General features: G+C 42.8%; 1 protein-coding gene across 1 annotated transcript; it reads right to left on the bottom strand.

Annotated features, from left to right (window-relative positions):
• Nucleotides 1-170: 170 nt before the first annotated feature.
• On the bottom strand, nucleotides 171-18,077 carry LOC102217281 (cerebellar degeneration-related protein 2-like). Its single transcript, XM_005807017.2, has 5 exons — nucleotides 17,904-18,077; nucleotides 4,747-4,859; nucleotides 4,129-4,277; nucleotides 3,541-3,705; nucleotides 171-1,995 (listed from the first exon to the last, which is right to left on the bottom strand). Exons 1-5 carry the CDS (start codon nucleotides 17,980-17,982, stop codon nucleotides 1,071-1,073), a joined length of 1,431 nt encoding a protein of 476 aa, XP_005807074.1. The 5' UTR covers nucleotides 17,983-18,077; the 3' UTR covers nucleotides 171-1,070.
• Between the last annotated feature and the right edge of the window lie 616 nt (nucleotides 18,078-18,693).

The following is an 18,693-nucleotide window of genomic DNA, read 5'->3' as shown; positions in this document are numbered from 1 at the left end:
TTTGTGTTCAAACTGCAGAAGTTGCATTTAAATGATTTTAGATTTTCTTCCAGTACTCTGGTCTTAATTCATGTTTTACAGTAGATCTGATCAGTCATGGCATGATGCTGAGACTTGGGTTCTATTAAATGTCTTGGTTTTAGTGATAATAGAAATGTCTATAAAATATGAAACATGGAAAAAAAAAAACTGGCACATCAGTTTTATTTTTTCTGTACATCTTTTCTAAACCCGTTTTAAAATAATCGAATCACTGAAATCTTAACTGCTAAATCTATTAACCTCATTGTTTTTGCAAAATCCGTCAAGATAGCATTGCTGTGGTTTGATGGATTGTAAACTAAACTGAATTGAATGCTGGCTTAGACTGCCCCTCCCAAAACCCTGACCTCTATTGACCTGTTCAAAACTGCTTAAGAACAAAGTCCGTGCCATGAATGTACACAATGTAGATGAAAACAACCAACTTGCCCAAGAAGAGTGGCTAAATATCTGCCCAGAGCTTTTGTCTGAAGCTTGTTGATGGCTACAAAAACACAATTAAATTTACCTTTTGAGGGGATATTAAAGAGGCTGTATGAAAAATTTTAATCCTGCAGCATGTGCAAGTAAACTTCAGATATAATTTAAATGCTGATTCTCTGAATTTATCATATCCAGGAAAACAAAATTAAATATATAACATTAAGATTTACTTCAGTTTTAAAGCTTGTGATTTTATTTAGTCATTTTTTTAAGCATTTAGTGAAGTTATAAACAAGTACATGCTGGAAATGTCCAAAGCCCCTCACGCTTTCTGCTTTAGGTTCATTTGGCTTCTTACTGAAATAAATAGTCAGTCACTCTGACATCTGGATTACAAAAAACTAAACAAAACCATCTTTACCTTCTGATCTCTGTCCTGTATAAGACATCCTGCACAGCAAAATAACATTTGGCAGTTTTACATGAATAAGTAGTGTTTCCTATACTTCAGCAGCTGAACTGTGAGGTAATGCTTTGTAAATTAGCTTGAGCTTTTCTCAGTGCATTTAGGTTCTTCACTGCGGGGTGGAAGGGGGGGTTCAGTTTTATTTGTGAGTCTTTCGGCTCTTCGGGGAGTTCATGTCCCTCTTGGTCTTCTGCAGCCGGGAGAAGATCTCTTTGAACAGCGCTTTGTACTCTGGCGTGTTCTGACTCAGCCGCTTGTCCACCTGCTCCACCTGCCTGCTGATCCCCTCCAGCGCCTCCGGCGTGGAGGGGGTCTGCGGAGGCGTTGGGGGGCCGACGGCGCCGGCCCCGGACGTGGAAGGCTCCGCTGAGCTCATGCTGTACTCCCTCATGGAGGGGTCTCTGGAGACGGGCCGTGAGGTCTGCACCCCGGCGTGGCACAGGGTCTCCTCGTGGCGCCTGCACTTCCCCAGCAGCTCCTCGTACTTCTCCAGCAGGGCGTGGTACTGCTCGTCCACCTCACGCAGGATGGACATCCCCCGTTTGCGGGCGCCGTTGCCCTGAAGCGGGTACCCGCCCTGGCGCCGGCCGGACGCGGCCGAGATGGCGTTCAGGGCCGTGTCACTGCAGCTCTTCCGCACCGGGCCTCCGCCCTGCTGCCCGGCTCCTCCCTCGGCTTCACCCCCCTCCTCCTGTCCACCTTCCTCCTCCGGGGTGTCCGTCTCGGGGCCGTTGCCGAGCAGCGTCTCCAAGCCGTCCTCCATGTCTCCGATGAGACACACCCTGGACTTCCGGAGCTGCTGCATCTCCAGCAGCTCCGCCTCGAGCTCCTGGACCCGCAGCTTGCAGCCTTCAGCGCCCAGCAGGCGATGCTCCAGCTGCTCGAACTCCTGCAGCACCATGGCGCACTCCCTCTCCACGCTCTCCCGCTTCGACCGCTCCGAGGCCATGGCCGAGTGCAGGGAGGACACGATGTCTCTGAGGCGATCGTTTTCCTTGTCAAGAGGCTCCTTCTCCACCAGGTCGACGCTGCCAGGGTTGGCCAAGAGGAACCCGTCCTCGTATCTAAAAAAAGGGCCATAACACTGGCTTAGAAACAAAAGCATGGAGTGTAATAAGCACACTCCATGCAAAGCCTATTAATAAGAACTCTTTTTGTATCCAAAGTCCCTTCATGATGTACATCCACAATCTGGTTCTGCATCTGACTACACCGTGTTCTATGTTATTATGCAAATTGGATTAAAGTGTCAAAGATAAATTTTTTGTTGTGCTATTAAATTTATAGATGGTATTGTGTGTCAGGGCTTTTTGAATCACTATAATTAATTTCAGAGAGCTGGGTTGATTAGTTTGTCTGGTGAGCTCAATTAAAGGAAATCTACTTAAGAAGGATGTTCCACATTATTAAGCAGGCCACAGGTTTCAAGCAATATACGAAAGAGAGGATCTCTGCTGACCAAAATCATCAGATAGTGTAGTGCCGTATGACAAGATATGAAAACATTAGATATTTATTGGAAACTGAAGCGTTATCATCGTACTGTGAAGAGATTTGTGGCTGATTCAGAACAAAGATGGGTTTTGCAGTTCATATCAAACCAGCAGCTCTGGGAAGGTTTTCTGACATCCTGCAAAGAAATTCAAGCAGAAACTTTCAACAAACTCACAAGTTCAATGGATGCAAGAATTGTGCAGGTGATGTCAAAGAAGGGGTAACATGTTAACATGTAACTCGGTCTGTTAAGATGTTTTTGATGGAAATAACTTGATTTTAGTACATGTGACCACTTAATGCTGCACATTCACAGAATGACCGTTAGCAGTTCTTTATAATCCTTAAAATGTTTAGAAAATCTGCTGTGCATAATAATTTGTAGCAGTGCATTTTGAGTTTTTTATTTTTGAAAAAAATACTGTTCTCATGGGGAGCTTTGTTCAGTAAAATTTGATTTATACTGTAATAGTTCATGACTTGAAAATTATACTGACCATCATTTGCACTGACCATTTAAGAAAATCTGAGAAAATATCACTTGCATAATAATTTGGAACACAGTGTATGTTCTTCAGGATCTGTGGGTTTACATGTTAATGTAGTTTTTTTGGTTTACATGGTTCCTAAATTGTTTTATTAATTTAATTTATTGTTATTAATTTATTCTGACTAGTTTATAATAGAGAGAATATAGTTTGAAACACTCAAAGAAAATGATCTATTTTTGTTCCCATAGAAAGTACTCCTGGCTCAGAGCTGGAGTGTTTAGTCGTTTCTTCTTCACCCAGCCTGGCTCTGCTGAAGGTAGTGGTTCCTTTCTCTCACACTTGTTAAAAATACAAGAAAAGTCAATACCTCGTTGCGATCAGATGGGCTTCCTAAAAGTTGGAACAGTTTTTACCAACTGAACGATCATCTGACTTGGATGCTATAATTTGATCTGCATGCAACTGCATCATATTGGAAGGAAAAGGATTGATTTGAACAAGGTTCCAGTAAACGGATATGACTTAAAGTTTGTCTTGAACGTTTCCTTAAGACGACGTCTATTGTGACCTGTTGGGATAGAAATAAGGCAAAGAGAAACGGCGGCGTGTGCCGTAGCCGGCAACCTGGGAGCAGTGCAGAGCTCCTTGAGGCAGGGGAACGAGTGGACCGTCTTGCGCCGCTCCTTCTTCTCTCTGTGCACCCTCAGCTCCTCCAGGGTCCGCAGCTCCTCCACCCGAGTCGTGAGACCGTCCACCTGACTCTGCAGGGTCTCCATAGTGCCCGTCAACCTGAGTGCGCAAACACAACTCGGATTAATCTGCTTGGAAAAAACAGAGGCGGCTATTGAGGAGGGGGGTTATAATTAGCCGTTAGCCCCAGCAACATGATTTGTAAATGACTAATCTCCGATTAGGGAAATTTCTGAACATGTTACGAGCGGTTACGCAAGGGGAACAGCAACAAAAAAAACAAAAACAACTTCCCCGATACCTGAAATACCAGCCCTGTGTAGGTTAACGTCTCTGAAATCGCTTTAACGGGTTTATGAGCATGAGGGAAATCATTGCTGCTGCTTAATTTCCCCGTTTTTCTTCAACAGACTATAGAACATTTCTGCATTCCCTTCGGAAAATAGCTGCTAAAATTCACGGTACACCAATAGATGTCTCCTGTGACCGTCTCACTGTGGGCTGTAGGGGGTCAGAAGTCACCTGTCTATCTTCTGCTGCGAGGCCTTGCTCTCCAGCACCAGCTTCTCGTTGGTGATCTCCAGCTCTCGGGCCGTCACGTCCAGCTGCTCGTACACCTTGGCGTGCTGCTCGTTCATCTCCCTCAGCATTTCCAGCTGCTTGGACAGGTACTGCGAAGTGAACGACGGCGTGAAGAGGTGGCGGGCAGCGATTTACATAAAACGTCCGTCCAGAGAGGACATCGACTCACTCCAGTCTCATCGTGCATGCATGACACGACAAAATACAAAGAGCTATTTGACCTTTTAGCTCAAAGCAATCAAAAATTTGTCAGCAGGGTTCAAACCCTAGGACCTTCTTGCTGAAAGGCAACAAACCCCAGAACCGCAACTAGAACTGACTAAATGATTAAAGTAAGTCGGTTCAGTTAGAATAAAAACAAGAACCTGTTGTAAATGAGTAAAAAAAAAAAAAAAAAGGTACGGTTTGAAATAATAATAAAAATCTTTAGTTATGTAAAACGCCATGAGAAACATTTTCTCTCACCGACTTGAAACATGTAAAAGTAAACATGGACGCAAGGAATATTGGAAGAAACAAAACAAAACGGATGCTTGGAGAGACGTTACACTGCCGCACCTCTATCTCCTGCACTTGCTCCTCGTTGTTGATGTACATCTGCTGGAGAGAGTCCTCCAACTCCTTGTTGCGTTCGAGGAGAGTCTTGCCGAGCTCCGCAGCCAAATGCAGGTCTGAACGAGAGCCGAGGCAGAAAGACGGACATAAACGAACAAACACAAACAGTCTGTGGGAGCTTGTAGAAGAACTGCAGCTTTTACAGAGCGGCTGCTGAAAGCAAGGAAAGTCAGTGAAACAGAAGAACACGGTTACGGGTTTGTTTGATGAAAAACACGCATAGACAATAGGGCTGAAGTGATTAATCGGATTCATTGTGATTAATCGATTATTGGTGATCATCTGGTCATCAACTTATTTAGTAATTGATTAATTGTGAACTGGTGCATACATACAAAAAAATTGTTTTGCTGAAAGAATATAATATTCAGAGAAGTAATTTAGCCCTCCGTACAAAAAATATATACATTTTGTGTTTAAGATTTTTTTAAAAACTGTACATGTTCTAGCCAGAACTCTAGTGACAATTTTAGTTTCACCTGGTTCAAATTCAGATAAAAATAATTCTCCTATGAAGTATGTAACCCACATAAAGTGGGTATGCCACTTTAAGAGAAGAGGTTAAGGAAGCTGGGTGGTCTGCCTGGCCAATGAGAAGTTTGGTTTCCAGAGCGTCTGGACCAATCAGGGTGCAGGCTGCCGTTGTGGATCCCGCCCTTCTCCCCCGGGTCTGCAGTACCGTTGGTTTTGCTCTAGAGATCCGACGCGGTGAGACTGCTGAGCGGGGCAGCGCCAGAGTATGTATCCCGACAGTTAAAAGTATTTTTTACGTGCTGTATTAACTGTATTGTGGATAAACTCTTTTGTAAATAGATTTTATGTTGATTGTCCAGCTTTTGTGCTGGAAATTATTTATTAAATGAATACAAACTGAACTTCAGTTTTTTACCGTTAGAGCCGTTAGGAATCGTTGGCTCTTTCTGGCAGTTATTTCAGCTTGTTCTTCGTAGATAAAAGGTAAAATTTAGGCTTTAACATAATTTTATTTTATTAAGTTTATATTATTTAGATCAAATATGCCTTGTTACATCGTTTAGTGCCCCACGCATCCGGATTGAGACCCACTATACGGTTGTCTGAAGTGTGTCGCACTGAGATCGGTGAGCATATTCGGAGCCTTTTATTTGTGTTTTTGTCGTTTGTTACATTGTTGTTAAAAAAATATCCGTTGTTTTAGTAACTAGGTAATGTTTTGTTACTGTGTTGGAAAGAAGGATTAAAGCTAGAACGGCTTGGTAAAGTCCTGTATTTCTGCTGGTCCTGTCTGTTGACAGGTCAGGTTTTTTTTTATACTGGATCATTCCTGAAGTGGATCCCTCCTTTGATATTGATGGCGAGCCTTCCCACCTGGACCTAAAGAGAGAACCAGATTTCGTCTACCCCATTTGGAGTCATGCTGCACCCTGCGGTGTGGTAGGAGAGCAACATACATCTTCACACACGGTTATGTGTGAAACCTACAACTGACATTCTCCATTATTATTGTTTTTTTTATTTATTGATTTTTGGACAATACTGTTTGGATTGTTTTATTTCGGACATTGTGCCGCACAGCTGTGGTGGAAATTCTCCTGTGAATGAAGTTGAATCAAACCAAATTGGGATTAATTTGATTAATCTGCTGACTAATACAATTTGGAGTGCAGATTACCAGGGTGCACCCGAATTATTTGAAATTAAGAATTAGCACTTGGCCAAGTATTATTGTTATTTCTTTTTTTTTTTCATTTTATTGTGTGTAATTTTATTTTCATAATTGTGTGTTTTGTGCAACTGTTAATTGTGTGTTTTCTGTCACTAAAACCAGTTCTTTAAATACACCCAACTGCCCTTGTGTGTCATTTAAACACTCCACTGTGCTCCGATAGCCGAACCTATTGGCCCATTTATCCAAAATATATGTAATACCCTTCTCTACTGTGTTACAGAGGAAGCTATGGCGAGCCAGCCAGGAGCATGAGTGTGTGTGTTTAAGTGTCAGACATCTTACACATATTGTTAGAACGTGCCAAGTACTTCTCCTTAAAAACAAAAAAAAAATAAAAAACCAAATATGGATGTGGTACTCCGGGAGTCCATCCAAATTCCCCATTCTGTGGTTGTTAGTGGTTTAACAGGGTCAGAGACAGATGAGGAAGTGTCAACCTTTCTCCAGAAGTATGGTTCCATTAACCGTTACATTTGCTTAGATGATCCTAAGTCAGATTACCATAAAAACATGATCGTTGAGTTTGCACATGAAACTGCCATGCAGACATTGGAACCATTGTTGCCTCTTCAGTTTCCAAGCATGACTCAAGCAGGCATTGTGTATGAGTTAAAGGCTTTAGGAAGTGTCTACACCATAGATGCCAGAAGCAAAGCTACTAAGATGTACATGGAACAGCTCTCTGAAATTGCCAGGCTGAGTGGAAATTCATTAGGAGAAATGTTGAAAGAAGAACTTAAAAATCTGGTTTCATCTGCAGAATGTGCCTTTTCCCAATCACTTCAGACTGATCCAGAATCCTCAGCTCCGCAGAGTCCGACCCCACAAAAAGATTCAACCATCAAAAGAAATGTCCCATCTTCTGAAACCCCTCAGTCAGTGATGCCTACAGATCCCATGACTTTGACATCAGCAAATGATCCAAGTAAGCCTCTCATCCCTTCCATTTTCAGAAAAAACCTGATTGATCTCAATCCCTCGCAGACTTTCTCTGTCTCATCTGAATCCACTGCTACGCCCCTAATCGATGTCAATCCACCTGCAGTTCAGCGAGTGGTGGTTGAGCATGTGGTGCGCAGTAATGATAACTCACCCCAGTTTGCTTCACCCAGTAGACTTAGAGCTTTTTCAGGCAAGAGTCCACGACCAAGCCATGAAGCAGATTATGATACATGGCGTGCAAGTGTCGAAATTCTTATCAGAGATCCATCTGTGTCAGACTTGCATTGCACACATCGTGTATTGGACAGTCTTCTTCCTCCTGCTTCTGAAATGATCAAACATTTGAGCCCACAGTCTAGTCCCTCAACTTATCTCCAGTTGCTTGACTCTGCCTACGGGACAGTTGAAGATGGTGACGAGCTTTATGCTAGGTTCATGAGCACGTTCCAGAATGATGGAGAATTACCTTCTGTTTTCCTGCAGAGATTGCACACTGCTTTAAGCAAAACAATGAGACGTGGTGGTGTGTCCGCTCCAGAGTTTGACCAACAGCTTTTAAAGCAGTTCTGTAGAGGCTGTTGGGAGAACACTTTAATAGTCGATCTTCAGTTAGAACAAAAGAAAGAAAAACCTCCTACCTTTGCAGAATTGTTGCTCCTTCTTAGGACAGAAGAAGATAAACAGGCTGCAAAAATGACTCGCATGCGACAGCATTTCAGCCATACTAAGTCTGGTGCTTGCAAGCAGCGTGCCATGTCACAAGTGCATCTTGCACATGACACAAATGATTTGATAAATAAGACTGATTTTGAGATGCTCAAGCAACAAATTGCTGACCTCAGCATTCAGGTGAAGAGCATTGTGTCAGGGAGTCAAAAGCCAAAACAACCTAAGCAACAAAAAGCAAAGTCTGTTCCTCTAAGTGTCACACATGAAGCCCATGTGGTGAAACCAAAAACAAGCTATCCTTCCACATTTAAAGCAAATGGCAGACCACGTCCCTGGTACTGTTTCCAGTGTGGAGAGGATGGCCATGTTGTTTCAGTCTGTGATAAAGCACCAAATCCTTCCCTTGTAGCAGCTAAGAAAAAACAGCTGAGAGAAAAGCAGGCTGCTTGGGAAGCCTCCAATGCTTCTCAAAGTGAGACACATTTAAACTAGTGTCTGCTCTCATAGAGGGACATATGGGAGCGAAGTTACAAAACTCCAGTCCCGAAACCATAAAATCTGTTGTCAAGAGTGTTGAGGTAGAAGGGTCAAAATTGCCACATGGCCTTGTGGGAACTAAAACCACAGCTCAAGTATACATTGTAGGGAAAGAAACAAACTGTCTTCTGGACACAGGTTCGCAAGTCACAACTGTGCCCCAGTCCTTTTATGAAGAACACCTTTCTGATCTGACCATTCATTCTTTAAATGATTTGCTTGAAGTGGAGAGTGCTAATGGCCAGTTTGTTCCCTATTTAGGATATGTCGAGCTTACCATCACCTTTCCAAAAGAGTTTGTCGGTTCTGATATTGAAATTAACACTTTGGCCTTGGTTATTCCTCACCTCCGCTCTGCAGCCCATGAACAAGTGCTTATAGGCACAAACACACTAGACGTTCTTTATGCTGATTACCGGAAACGTTCATCTTTTCAGCCTTTGATGAATGGATATCAGGCTGTTCTCAAAATACTTGAGATACGACAAAGGGAGCTTAACTACAGCAGTCTTGGTTGTGCAGAACTAACGGGCAAGTTGCCTAGAGTTGTTCCTGCAAGACAGACCACTGTTGTTGAAGCTTCTGTTCATGTTGATCAATTGAACATTCAGAGAGATGTCATTCTTGAGCAACCATCAGCTTCTTCTCTACCGAATGGCTTACTCGTTTCAGCGATTGCAGTAACTCTACCAAGCAAACGCTCATGTCATATTCCTGTCGTACTAAGAAATGACACCAATCATGATATAGTCATTCCTCCCAAAACCATTGTGGCAGATGTTAATGCTATAGTACAGGTGTTACACAAAGAACACACTGTCAATGAACCAGATGGTTCTCAATTTCAAGCAAAGTCTTCCCCAGAACTGAGCTTTGATTTTGGAGATTCACCTTTATCCACTGAATGGAAAAGGCGAATAACAAAAATGTTAAACACCATGCCAAACGTTTTCTCTCAGAATGACCTAGATTTTGGCCATACTGATAAGGTGAAACACAGAATCAAGCTCAGCGATGAGACGCCTTTTAAGCAAAGAGCACGTCCGATACACCCCAACGATGTGGATGCTGTGAGACAACATCTACAGGAACTCCTTGAATCTGGAGTCATACGGGAATCTGAATCCCCATTTGCTTCCCCAATCGTTGTGGTTCGCAAAAAGAATGGTTCTGTTCGTCTGTGTGTGGATTACAGAAAGCTGAATATGCAGACCATTAAAGACGCCTACGCTCTTCCAAAACTGGAAGATGCTTTCACTGCACTTGCTGGTTCTAAGTGGTTCTCTGTTTTAGACCTCAAGTCAGGCTACTATCAGGTCGAAATGGAAGAAGCAGACAAGCATAAGACTGCATTTGTGTGTCCAGTTGGATTCTGGGAATTTAACAGGATGCCCCAAGGAATAACGAATGCACCTTCAACTTTCCAAAGACTGATGGAAAAGTGTGTTGGTGATATGAACCTAAAAGAAGTTTTAGTGTTCATTGACGACCTGATTATTTTCTCATCGTCCCTGGAAGAACATGAACAGCGCTTGCAGCGTGTTCTTGGACGATTGATGACATATGGTTTGAAACTGGCACCAGAGAAGTGCAAGTTCTTTCAAACATCAGTGAAATACCTTGGTCACATTGTTTCTGAGAGAGGAGTTGAAACTGATCCTGAAAAAGTTGCGGCCTTAAGTACCTGGCCAATCCCCGCAAATCTTAAAGAACTTCAATCCTTTTTAGGATTTGCTGGATACTACCGACGGTTCATTCAAGGGTACTCTACTATTGTAAAACCACTTAATGAACTAACGTCTGGTTATCCACCACTCAGAAAGCTGAACAAGAAGCAGAAGATAAATCCAAGTCCAGAGTATCGCAACCCAAAGGAATCCTTTGGTGAGCGGTGGACATCCCAATGTCAGAAAGCCTTTGATGACATAATAGGAAAGCTAACATCAGCTCCAGTCTTAGGATTTGCAGACCCCCAACTTCCGTATGTCCTACATACAGATGCCAGCACTGTTGGCCTTGGGGCTGCATTATATCAGGTTCAAGATGGTCAATCTCGAGTCATAGCTTTTGCGAGTCGAGGACTTTCAAAGAGCGAGAGGAAGTACCCGGCTCATAAGCTCGAATTCTTGGCCCTTAAGTGGGCAGTCACAGAAAAATTTTCTGATTACCTATATGGTACAGACTTCACAGTAGTGACTGACAGCAACCCACTGACATATATTTTAACATCCGCAAAGCTTGATGCGACAGGGTACAGGTGGTTGTCCAGTCTTTCTACTTACTCATTCAATCTTCAGTACAGAGCCGGAAAGCAAAATCTAGATGCTGACGCACTCTCTCGCCGACCTCACGATCCACCAAAGGATGATTATGCATCCAAGAAGGAGAGTGAGAGAATCCGGCAGTTCACACTGTACCATCTGAGCAATCCTGACAATCCAGAAACTGTTCCCAAGGAAGTGATAAAGGCAATTTGTGAACGTCATATGGTTACTTCATCTGTAGCTGGTGTTCAAGCCACCGCTCCTGGGTTGACATTAGTTGAATCCCTCACTCACCAGTCCACAGCCATTCCCGACTGCTTCCAGCAGGAACAAGTGGATGGGTCCCCTCTGGTCCATTCATTTTCAGAAGAAGAGTTGAGGCAAAAACAAACATTAGATCCTGCTATCAATGCAGTCATTGTACTCTTGGAGACTGGTGAAACTCCATGTCCCAGCCTTAGGTTGGAACTCCCAGAACTACCTTTGTTACTCAGAGAGTTGTCGCGGTTAGAGATCCAGAATGGAATTCTCTATCGTAAGCGAAAAGACGGTCCAAATGTCTCATATCAGCTTGTGCTTCCTGAGGCGCTAAGAGCTACAGCACTTAGGAGTCTTCATCATGATATGGGCCACCTTGGAGTCGAACGAACAGTAGATTTGGCAAGAACCAGATTTTACTGGCCGAAAATGTACATGACCATAGATAAAATGGTTAAAGCCTGTGAGAGATGTGTTCGTCGAAAAACACATCCAGAAAAAGCTGCTCCACTTATGAACATTAAAACCTACCGACCTCTCGAACTGGTGTGCATTGATTTTTTATCAATAGAGCCAGATCGCTCAAACACTAAAGACATTCTAGTAATTACTGATCATTTTACAAAATATGCAGTGGCTATACCAACTCCAAACCAGCGAGCACAGACCATAGCAAAGTGCCTCTGGGAAAACTTCATTGTTCATTATGGTTTTCCTGAAAAGCTCCTTAGTGATCAGGGTGCTGATTTCGAATCAAAAACCATAAAAGAACTCTGTGAACTCATTGGCATGAGGAAAGTGCGCACAACCCCTTACCATCCTAGGGGAAATCCGGTTGAAAGATTCAACCGCACTCTTCTTCAAATGCTCGGAACACTTGATAAGTCAGATAAACTCCGCTGGAAAGATTTTGTCAAACCTCTGGTACATGCTTATAATTGTACAAAGAGTGATGTGACTGGATTCTCCCCGTACGAATTAATGTTCGGGAGACAGCCCAGATTACCCATTGATTTGATTTTCAGATTGCCCACCAATGCTGCTAAGCAGACTCATTCTCAGTATGTTGGCAATTTAAAATCTCGGTTGGAAGAAAGTTACCGTATTGCTACTAGCAAGGCAGGAAAGAACGCAAGTCGCAATAAAGCCAGATTTGACCGGCGAGTGATTGAATCAACCTTGCAGACAGGAGACCGAGTTCTCATACGAAATGTGAAGCTGCGTGGAAAACATAAATTGGCAGACAAGTGGGAGGAGGATGTTTATATTGTCCTCAAGCGAGCTGGAGAAATGCCAGTTTACACAGTTAAACCAGAAAGTAAAGATGGACCAGTGCGAACTCTGCACAGAGACTTGCTTCTGCCATGTGGATTCCTGTCAGTAGCTGCAGAAACTGAAACAGTCAAGCCTTGTCGAAACAGGAGGCCCAGAACAAGACAACGTCCAGTCGTCGAGAGTGAAGAGGAGATCATCTCAGATTTGGATGATGTACCTGATTGGACATTCTTCCCTCATGTTATGTCAAAACCTGATGCACATGTCGTGGTGCCTGAAACTCACAAGTTGAGTGAGCCTCCTTGTGCAGTCCGACACTCAGTAGAAACAGAGGAGTCTGAAAATTCCCTCTCACCTGATGCTCCAACAACTCAATCCCTTGTAAGAGATGGAAGTACTGGAGATATTCAGGGTGCATCAAGTGTCAACTCACCTGAAAATGTCAACTCACCTGAAAGTGTCAACTCACCTGAACAAGACAGATTATCCGAAGCAAACGTTTCACCTGAACTGAACTCAGTAAACAGATCCCCTCAGTGTTTCGATTTGCAGCAATCTGAAGAAACTCCTCCAGATAATGAGATGAGCTCAGATGCAGCATGCAATGATGGGTTTTGTGAAGTAAATGAACCTGTCACTGCCCAGCCTGAACCTTTAAAGTTTCTGACTGATGGACTTCAAGATGCTGAAACATCTCTCCGTCGATCTCAAAGAGTGCACACAAAGCCTAACAGATTAGATTATGTAACACTAGGAAATCCTCTGATGATGGTGGTGAATTCTCTGTTCCAGGGTCTAAGTGATGCATTGACTAGCTCCTTGAATGGTTTTGAGAATGTATCCCATAATTCCGTCAGGCATCCTTAAGCTGTGTGACTCCATGTCACATTGCAGATGCCCAGGGACGGGCATACCCTTCAGAGGGGAGGGTGTAACCCACATAAAGTGGGTATGCCACTTTAAGAGAAGAGGTTAAGGAAGCTGGGTGGTCTGCCTGGCCAATGAGAAGTTTGGTTTCCAGAGCGTCTGGACCAATCAGGGTGCAGGCTGCCGTTGTGGATCCCGCCCTTCTCCCCCGGGTCTGCAGTACCGTTGGTTTTGCTCTAGAGATCCGACGCGGTGAGACTGCTGAGCGGGGCAGCGCCAGAGTATGTATCCCGACAGTTAAAAGTATTTTTTACGTGCTGTATTAACTGTATTGTGGATAAACTCTTTTGTAAATAGATTTTATGTTGATTGTCCAGCTTTTGTGCTGGAAATTATTTATTAAATGAATACAAACTGAACTTCAGTTTTTTACCGTTAGAGCCGTTAGGAATCGTTGGCTCTTTCTGGCAGTTATTTCAGCTTGTTCTTCGTAGATAAAAGGTAAAATTTAGGCTTTAACATAATTTTATTTTATTAAGTTTATATTATTTAGATCAAATATGCCTTGTTACATCGTTTAGTGCCCCACGCATCCGGATTGAGACCCACTATACGGTTGTCTGAAGTGTGTCGCACTGAGATCGGTGAGCATATTCGGAGCCTTTTATTTGTGTTTTTGTCGTTTGTTACATTGTTGTTAAAAAAATATCCGTTGTTTTAGTAACTAGGTAATGTTTTGTTACTGTGTTGGAAAGAAGGATTAAAGCTAGAACGGCTTGGTAAAGTCCTGTATTTCTGCTGGTCCTGTCTGTTGACAGGTCAGGTTTTTTTTTATACTGGATCATTCCTGAAGTGGATCCCTCCTTTGATATTGATGGCGAGCCTTCCCACCTGGACCTAAAGAGAGAACCAGATTTCGTCTACCCCATTTGGAGTCATGCTGCACCCTGCGGTGTGGTAGGAGAGCAACATACATCTTCACACACGGTTATGTGTGAAACCTACAACTGACATTCTCCATTATTATTGTTTTTTTTATTTATTGATTTTTGGACAATACTGTTTGGATTGTTTTATTTCGGACATTGTGCCGCACAGCTGTGGTGGAAATTCTCCTGTGAATGAAGTTGAATCAAACCAAATTGGGATTAATTTGATTAATCTGCTGACTAATACAATTTGGAGTGCAGATTACCAGGGTGCACCCGAATTATTTGAAATTAAGAATTAGCACTTGGCCAAGTATTATTGTTATTTCTTTTTTTTTTTCATTTTATTGTGTGTAATTTTATTTTCATAATTGTGTGTTTTGTGCAACTGTTAATTGTGTGTTTTCTGTCACTAAAACCAGTTCTTTAAATACACCCAACTGCCCTTGTGTGTCATTTAAACACTCCACTGTGCTCCGATAGCCGAACCTATTGGCCCATTTATCCAAAATATATGTAATACCCTTCTCTACTGTGTTACAAGTACTTTTGGCTATCCAGTTATTAATCATTTAATCCAAAACGTAGTCAACAGATTAACCCTACACTGTACTGATGGGAACAGAAAGGGCTGAAATGTGTATATGTTGGTTGTTAGAACCATTATTTTTAGTTGGAGGCTACAAACTTTAACAATAATTTGTTTTTGTCACAAAAACAATATATATTATTTTCATCTTTTAAAGTATTTATAATATTGTATACAATACGTGGTTAAATAAATAATTTGTAGAATGTGCCGATTTTAAATGCGTGATTAATCGTCAAAATAGTCTGTAGAATAATTATCAAAATAACTGTTAGCTGCAGCCTTAATACACAAACAGATGAACATGCTCGATGCCCATTTTCATATATTTTTGATCAATTCTGCCGTTATCAAGGTTAATTTAAAAAAATCTACAGTTTTTGCTATTTCTGTGTTGTACTTTAGTAGTCATATCGATTCAATTACACATTTTATTTTATTTTATTTATTTATTTATTTAAATGGTGATTGTGCCACAGCGGTTTGCAGACAGCACTTTCCCCAAGCTTAGAAGATTAAAACTGGACCCTGGTGGGAGTGCGTAGCCGAAGCTGGAGAGGAAAAAAAAATAAAAATAAAAAAAAAAAACTGGAAAAGTGGAAAGACGGCAGGAAAGAGAATCACTGGAAACGATCGAAAACACGCGGTGAGTGTTTCCTCACCACAGTGACGAGCACTGACAGGAACACGCTTACAGTTTATCACTGCTAAACTCAGAGCTGCCGTTTATCTCCGCATCGTTACTGAAAGCAGCAGAAATCTTCGAGTTATCGAAGCAGCGGCAGGCTGCAGTCTAGAATGCGGGGGGTTACGCAACTCCTTAAGGAGAGGAGAAAAAAAAACAAAAAAAAAAAACAAAACAAGGCCAAACATCAGATATGTTCTGCTCGTGTTCCTCCGCTGGGATGTGTGAATCACACTCGGGTTCCCCCCTGGAGCGGCAGCCGCACCAGCATGGCATCACCATGCAAACGCCCTCTGCACACACACACACACACACACACACACACACACACACACACACACACACACACACACACACACACACACACACACACACACACACACTTCAGAGGTTTGTGGAATCGTAATCAACACGCGGGGTTTAAAATAGAAGAGCCGGCGGCGAAGATGTTGCATAACAGCGTCGTTTCTGGGGTCTAACTCCACGAGTGCGTGGAAGATAATCATACCATCCACTCTGACCCCGAGGAGTCAAAATCTCTGCGCCCGTTTTTGTCTGGAGGGCTGGAGGGAGGGGCTCTAATCAGCTCAGGCATTTAACGTTTTCGACCTCAGATCGGAATAATGGCGACATCAGAGAGTCAAGTCCACCTGATTCCCTCCTCTACGACGACGATGCGTAATGTGGCGATGAGATGCAAAGCCGCTTTGGTTCTCTGGGTCAGCAGGTGATCAGGAGATGGGGTGATGTTGAGGACGGAAAGGAGGAAGGGCGCTCTCATCTGGCCTCTGAGGAAGCTCTGCTCCAGTTAACTCATCAGGGAAGGATTGATCTCTGTCGCAAGCCAATTATACTTGGACCAGAGCACCAAAGCACAAATTCGCAAGTCGGTTCTTCACGTGCATTTCGATAATAAACAGTTGCATTCACGTGCATTTATCGACATTTGCCCTCGATCCACAATAGACATTTTAGATCGTTTCAGACAAGTTATTTTACGATTGATTAGGTCACGCAACTCCAGAATAATGCCTAAAGGGAAAACTGGGTGAACAGAAGAAAACAAGAAAAGCACAAACAGCAACAACGCGTCAGATGAAGGGATTCTCCACAAAAAAAGACATCACTGCTACAGAAATATAGCACTTGAACTCCATGCAGCCAGTTTCCTCACCAGTCTTATTCTGAATAAATAAATAAATAAAAATGCCTAAATTGTAGCTGCGAAAAGCTAATTTGTCACTCAATTGTGAATATCTGCAAACATTTTGAAATTAACGAGATAATATTTCATCTTTGTTTTTATGATCGGTAATCATTACTGCGATGTTTTGAATCTATGCATAGGAACAGATTAACTTTTGGATGCCTAAAGTTCATCTTCACCAGTCATGTTTATTAGGATTTTGTCTCCAGATATATACATCTTTTTTTAATAAATTCTTCCTAACTTTGGGATCTAAAGATACGACTCACATTTGCATTTCAGATATCATATCTGTGAAACGCACATGTAAATCGTAAGAGCTCCAACTCTCATAGCTGCAAAGTCTACAAATACTTTAACTTTATGACACCATCTCAACATCTGTCTATGCAACGTATTTTCAGCCATCATTACCAGCAGCTGATATAAATCATGTTTAGAGTTAATTTAATAAAATGATTCACCTCTCTTTGATTTATTTTCAAATGTTTTCCACTTTGACATTTGCTTGAGAATTTAAAGTACAACTATAGCTGCAAAATATATCACCATATCCCAGATGTCATTGCACAGAACTGTTTAGATGCAAAATTTGGTATAGGCAATAATATTTCAGATTTGTTCAAATTTCCAAAAGCATGTTTGCCCCTCTTTGCAGCCCTTTATGCCCACCGCTGATCCATGTCGTGATAGAATCATCATATCCAGCAGTTATACTGCATTGTCATGTTTTCCTGTTGTGCTGCAAAAATAACCAATATTAGAGCTAGTATCTGGACAGGAAGGTACAATAAAACTGATTTGTGTATCCAAGTAACTTGATATTGGAGGATGGTCTGAATATATGATAAAGTGGCAGCATATTCTAAATTAGTAATATATACATTTCTTATTGAGTCTGGCGGATGGATCTCTGAAATAATGTGGAATCAAAAGGAGATGTTTGCTTTCCACGCTTGGAGTAGCGAGCAGCGTGAGTACAGCGATGTGCCAGGACGGAGGAAGGAGCTGAAAACAGAGGCAGCATTCACGCAGGGTTATTCCGGGATGCCTCCCTGACAAGATCCCAATAATTAGCGGAGAAAGGGACCGGGAGACGACGCAGGGAGGCTCATTCATTCTGCATTTTGCAACCCTGCGACCCACCCATCACCACTCAGATGACCTCACCTTGCTCCAGGTCCCGCTGGTCGTACCACGGCTCCTCCTCCTCCGTTACAAACTCCTCCATCCTCCCAGCTCGAAGCATCGATGCCGGGTGAACTTCTCCTCCTCCTTCCGCTCCTCTCCTTCTTCTTCTTCTTCCACCGGCGATGAAGAGCAGACCCGCCCGGAAGTGGAAGCAAATGCACGCAAACAAACAAACAATAGCGGCGCTGCCTCTCGGAGTGAGTGAACGAATTAAATCCTGGCAGAGCAGCTGCTGCTTCTGCAGATGTTGGAGGCTCCAGAGAGATGCAGCAGCGCTGGTAGTTCAGGGAGCCTCTGCTAGCGGGGGCCGCTGCTGCTGCTGCTGCTGCGGCGGCGGCGGCGGCGGCCTTTAAAGACGCAGACTGACAGCCAGCAGCCCGGTGACCAACTACTGCTGCCTTCACGAGCCGTGGGAAATACCAGCTCCGTAGAGATCACAGAGCAATAATCAGTAGGTTGTTGGATTAGTAGTGGCGTGGTTCCGCCCACAGGAAGGAAGCCAAATAGAAAGAAAGAAAGAAAGAAAGAAAGAAAGAAAGAAAGAAAGAAAGAAAGAAAGAAAGAAAGAAAGAAAGAAAATTGCTCTGCTAGTTATTTTATAGCTTGTGGAGATGCAAATTAACAGTAGAAAATTACCTTGGTGTAACTGATAGAGTGCTTGTGATTCCCCTAAACCCATTTCACCCTGGTTATAGAGCCATGTGGCATCTAAACGTCCCACTGCACAAAAAACATAAATCTGTTTAGAAAAGAAAATCAAACATACCCT

The sequence above is a fragment of the Xiphophorus maculatus genome, chromosome 16 (assembly GCF_002775205.1).
Source record: "Xiphophorus maculatus strain JP 163 A chromosome 16, X_maculatus-5.0-male, whole genome shotgun sequence".
Lineage (NCBI taxonomy): Eukaryota > Metazoa > Chordata > Actinopteri > Cyprinodontiformes > Poeciliidae > Xiphophorus > Xiphophorus maculatus.
The sequence above is the reverse complement of the archived record's forward strand: the minus strand, read 5'-3'. Positions and strand labels throughout refer to the sequence as shown.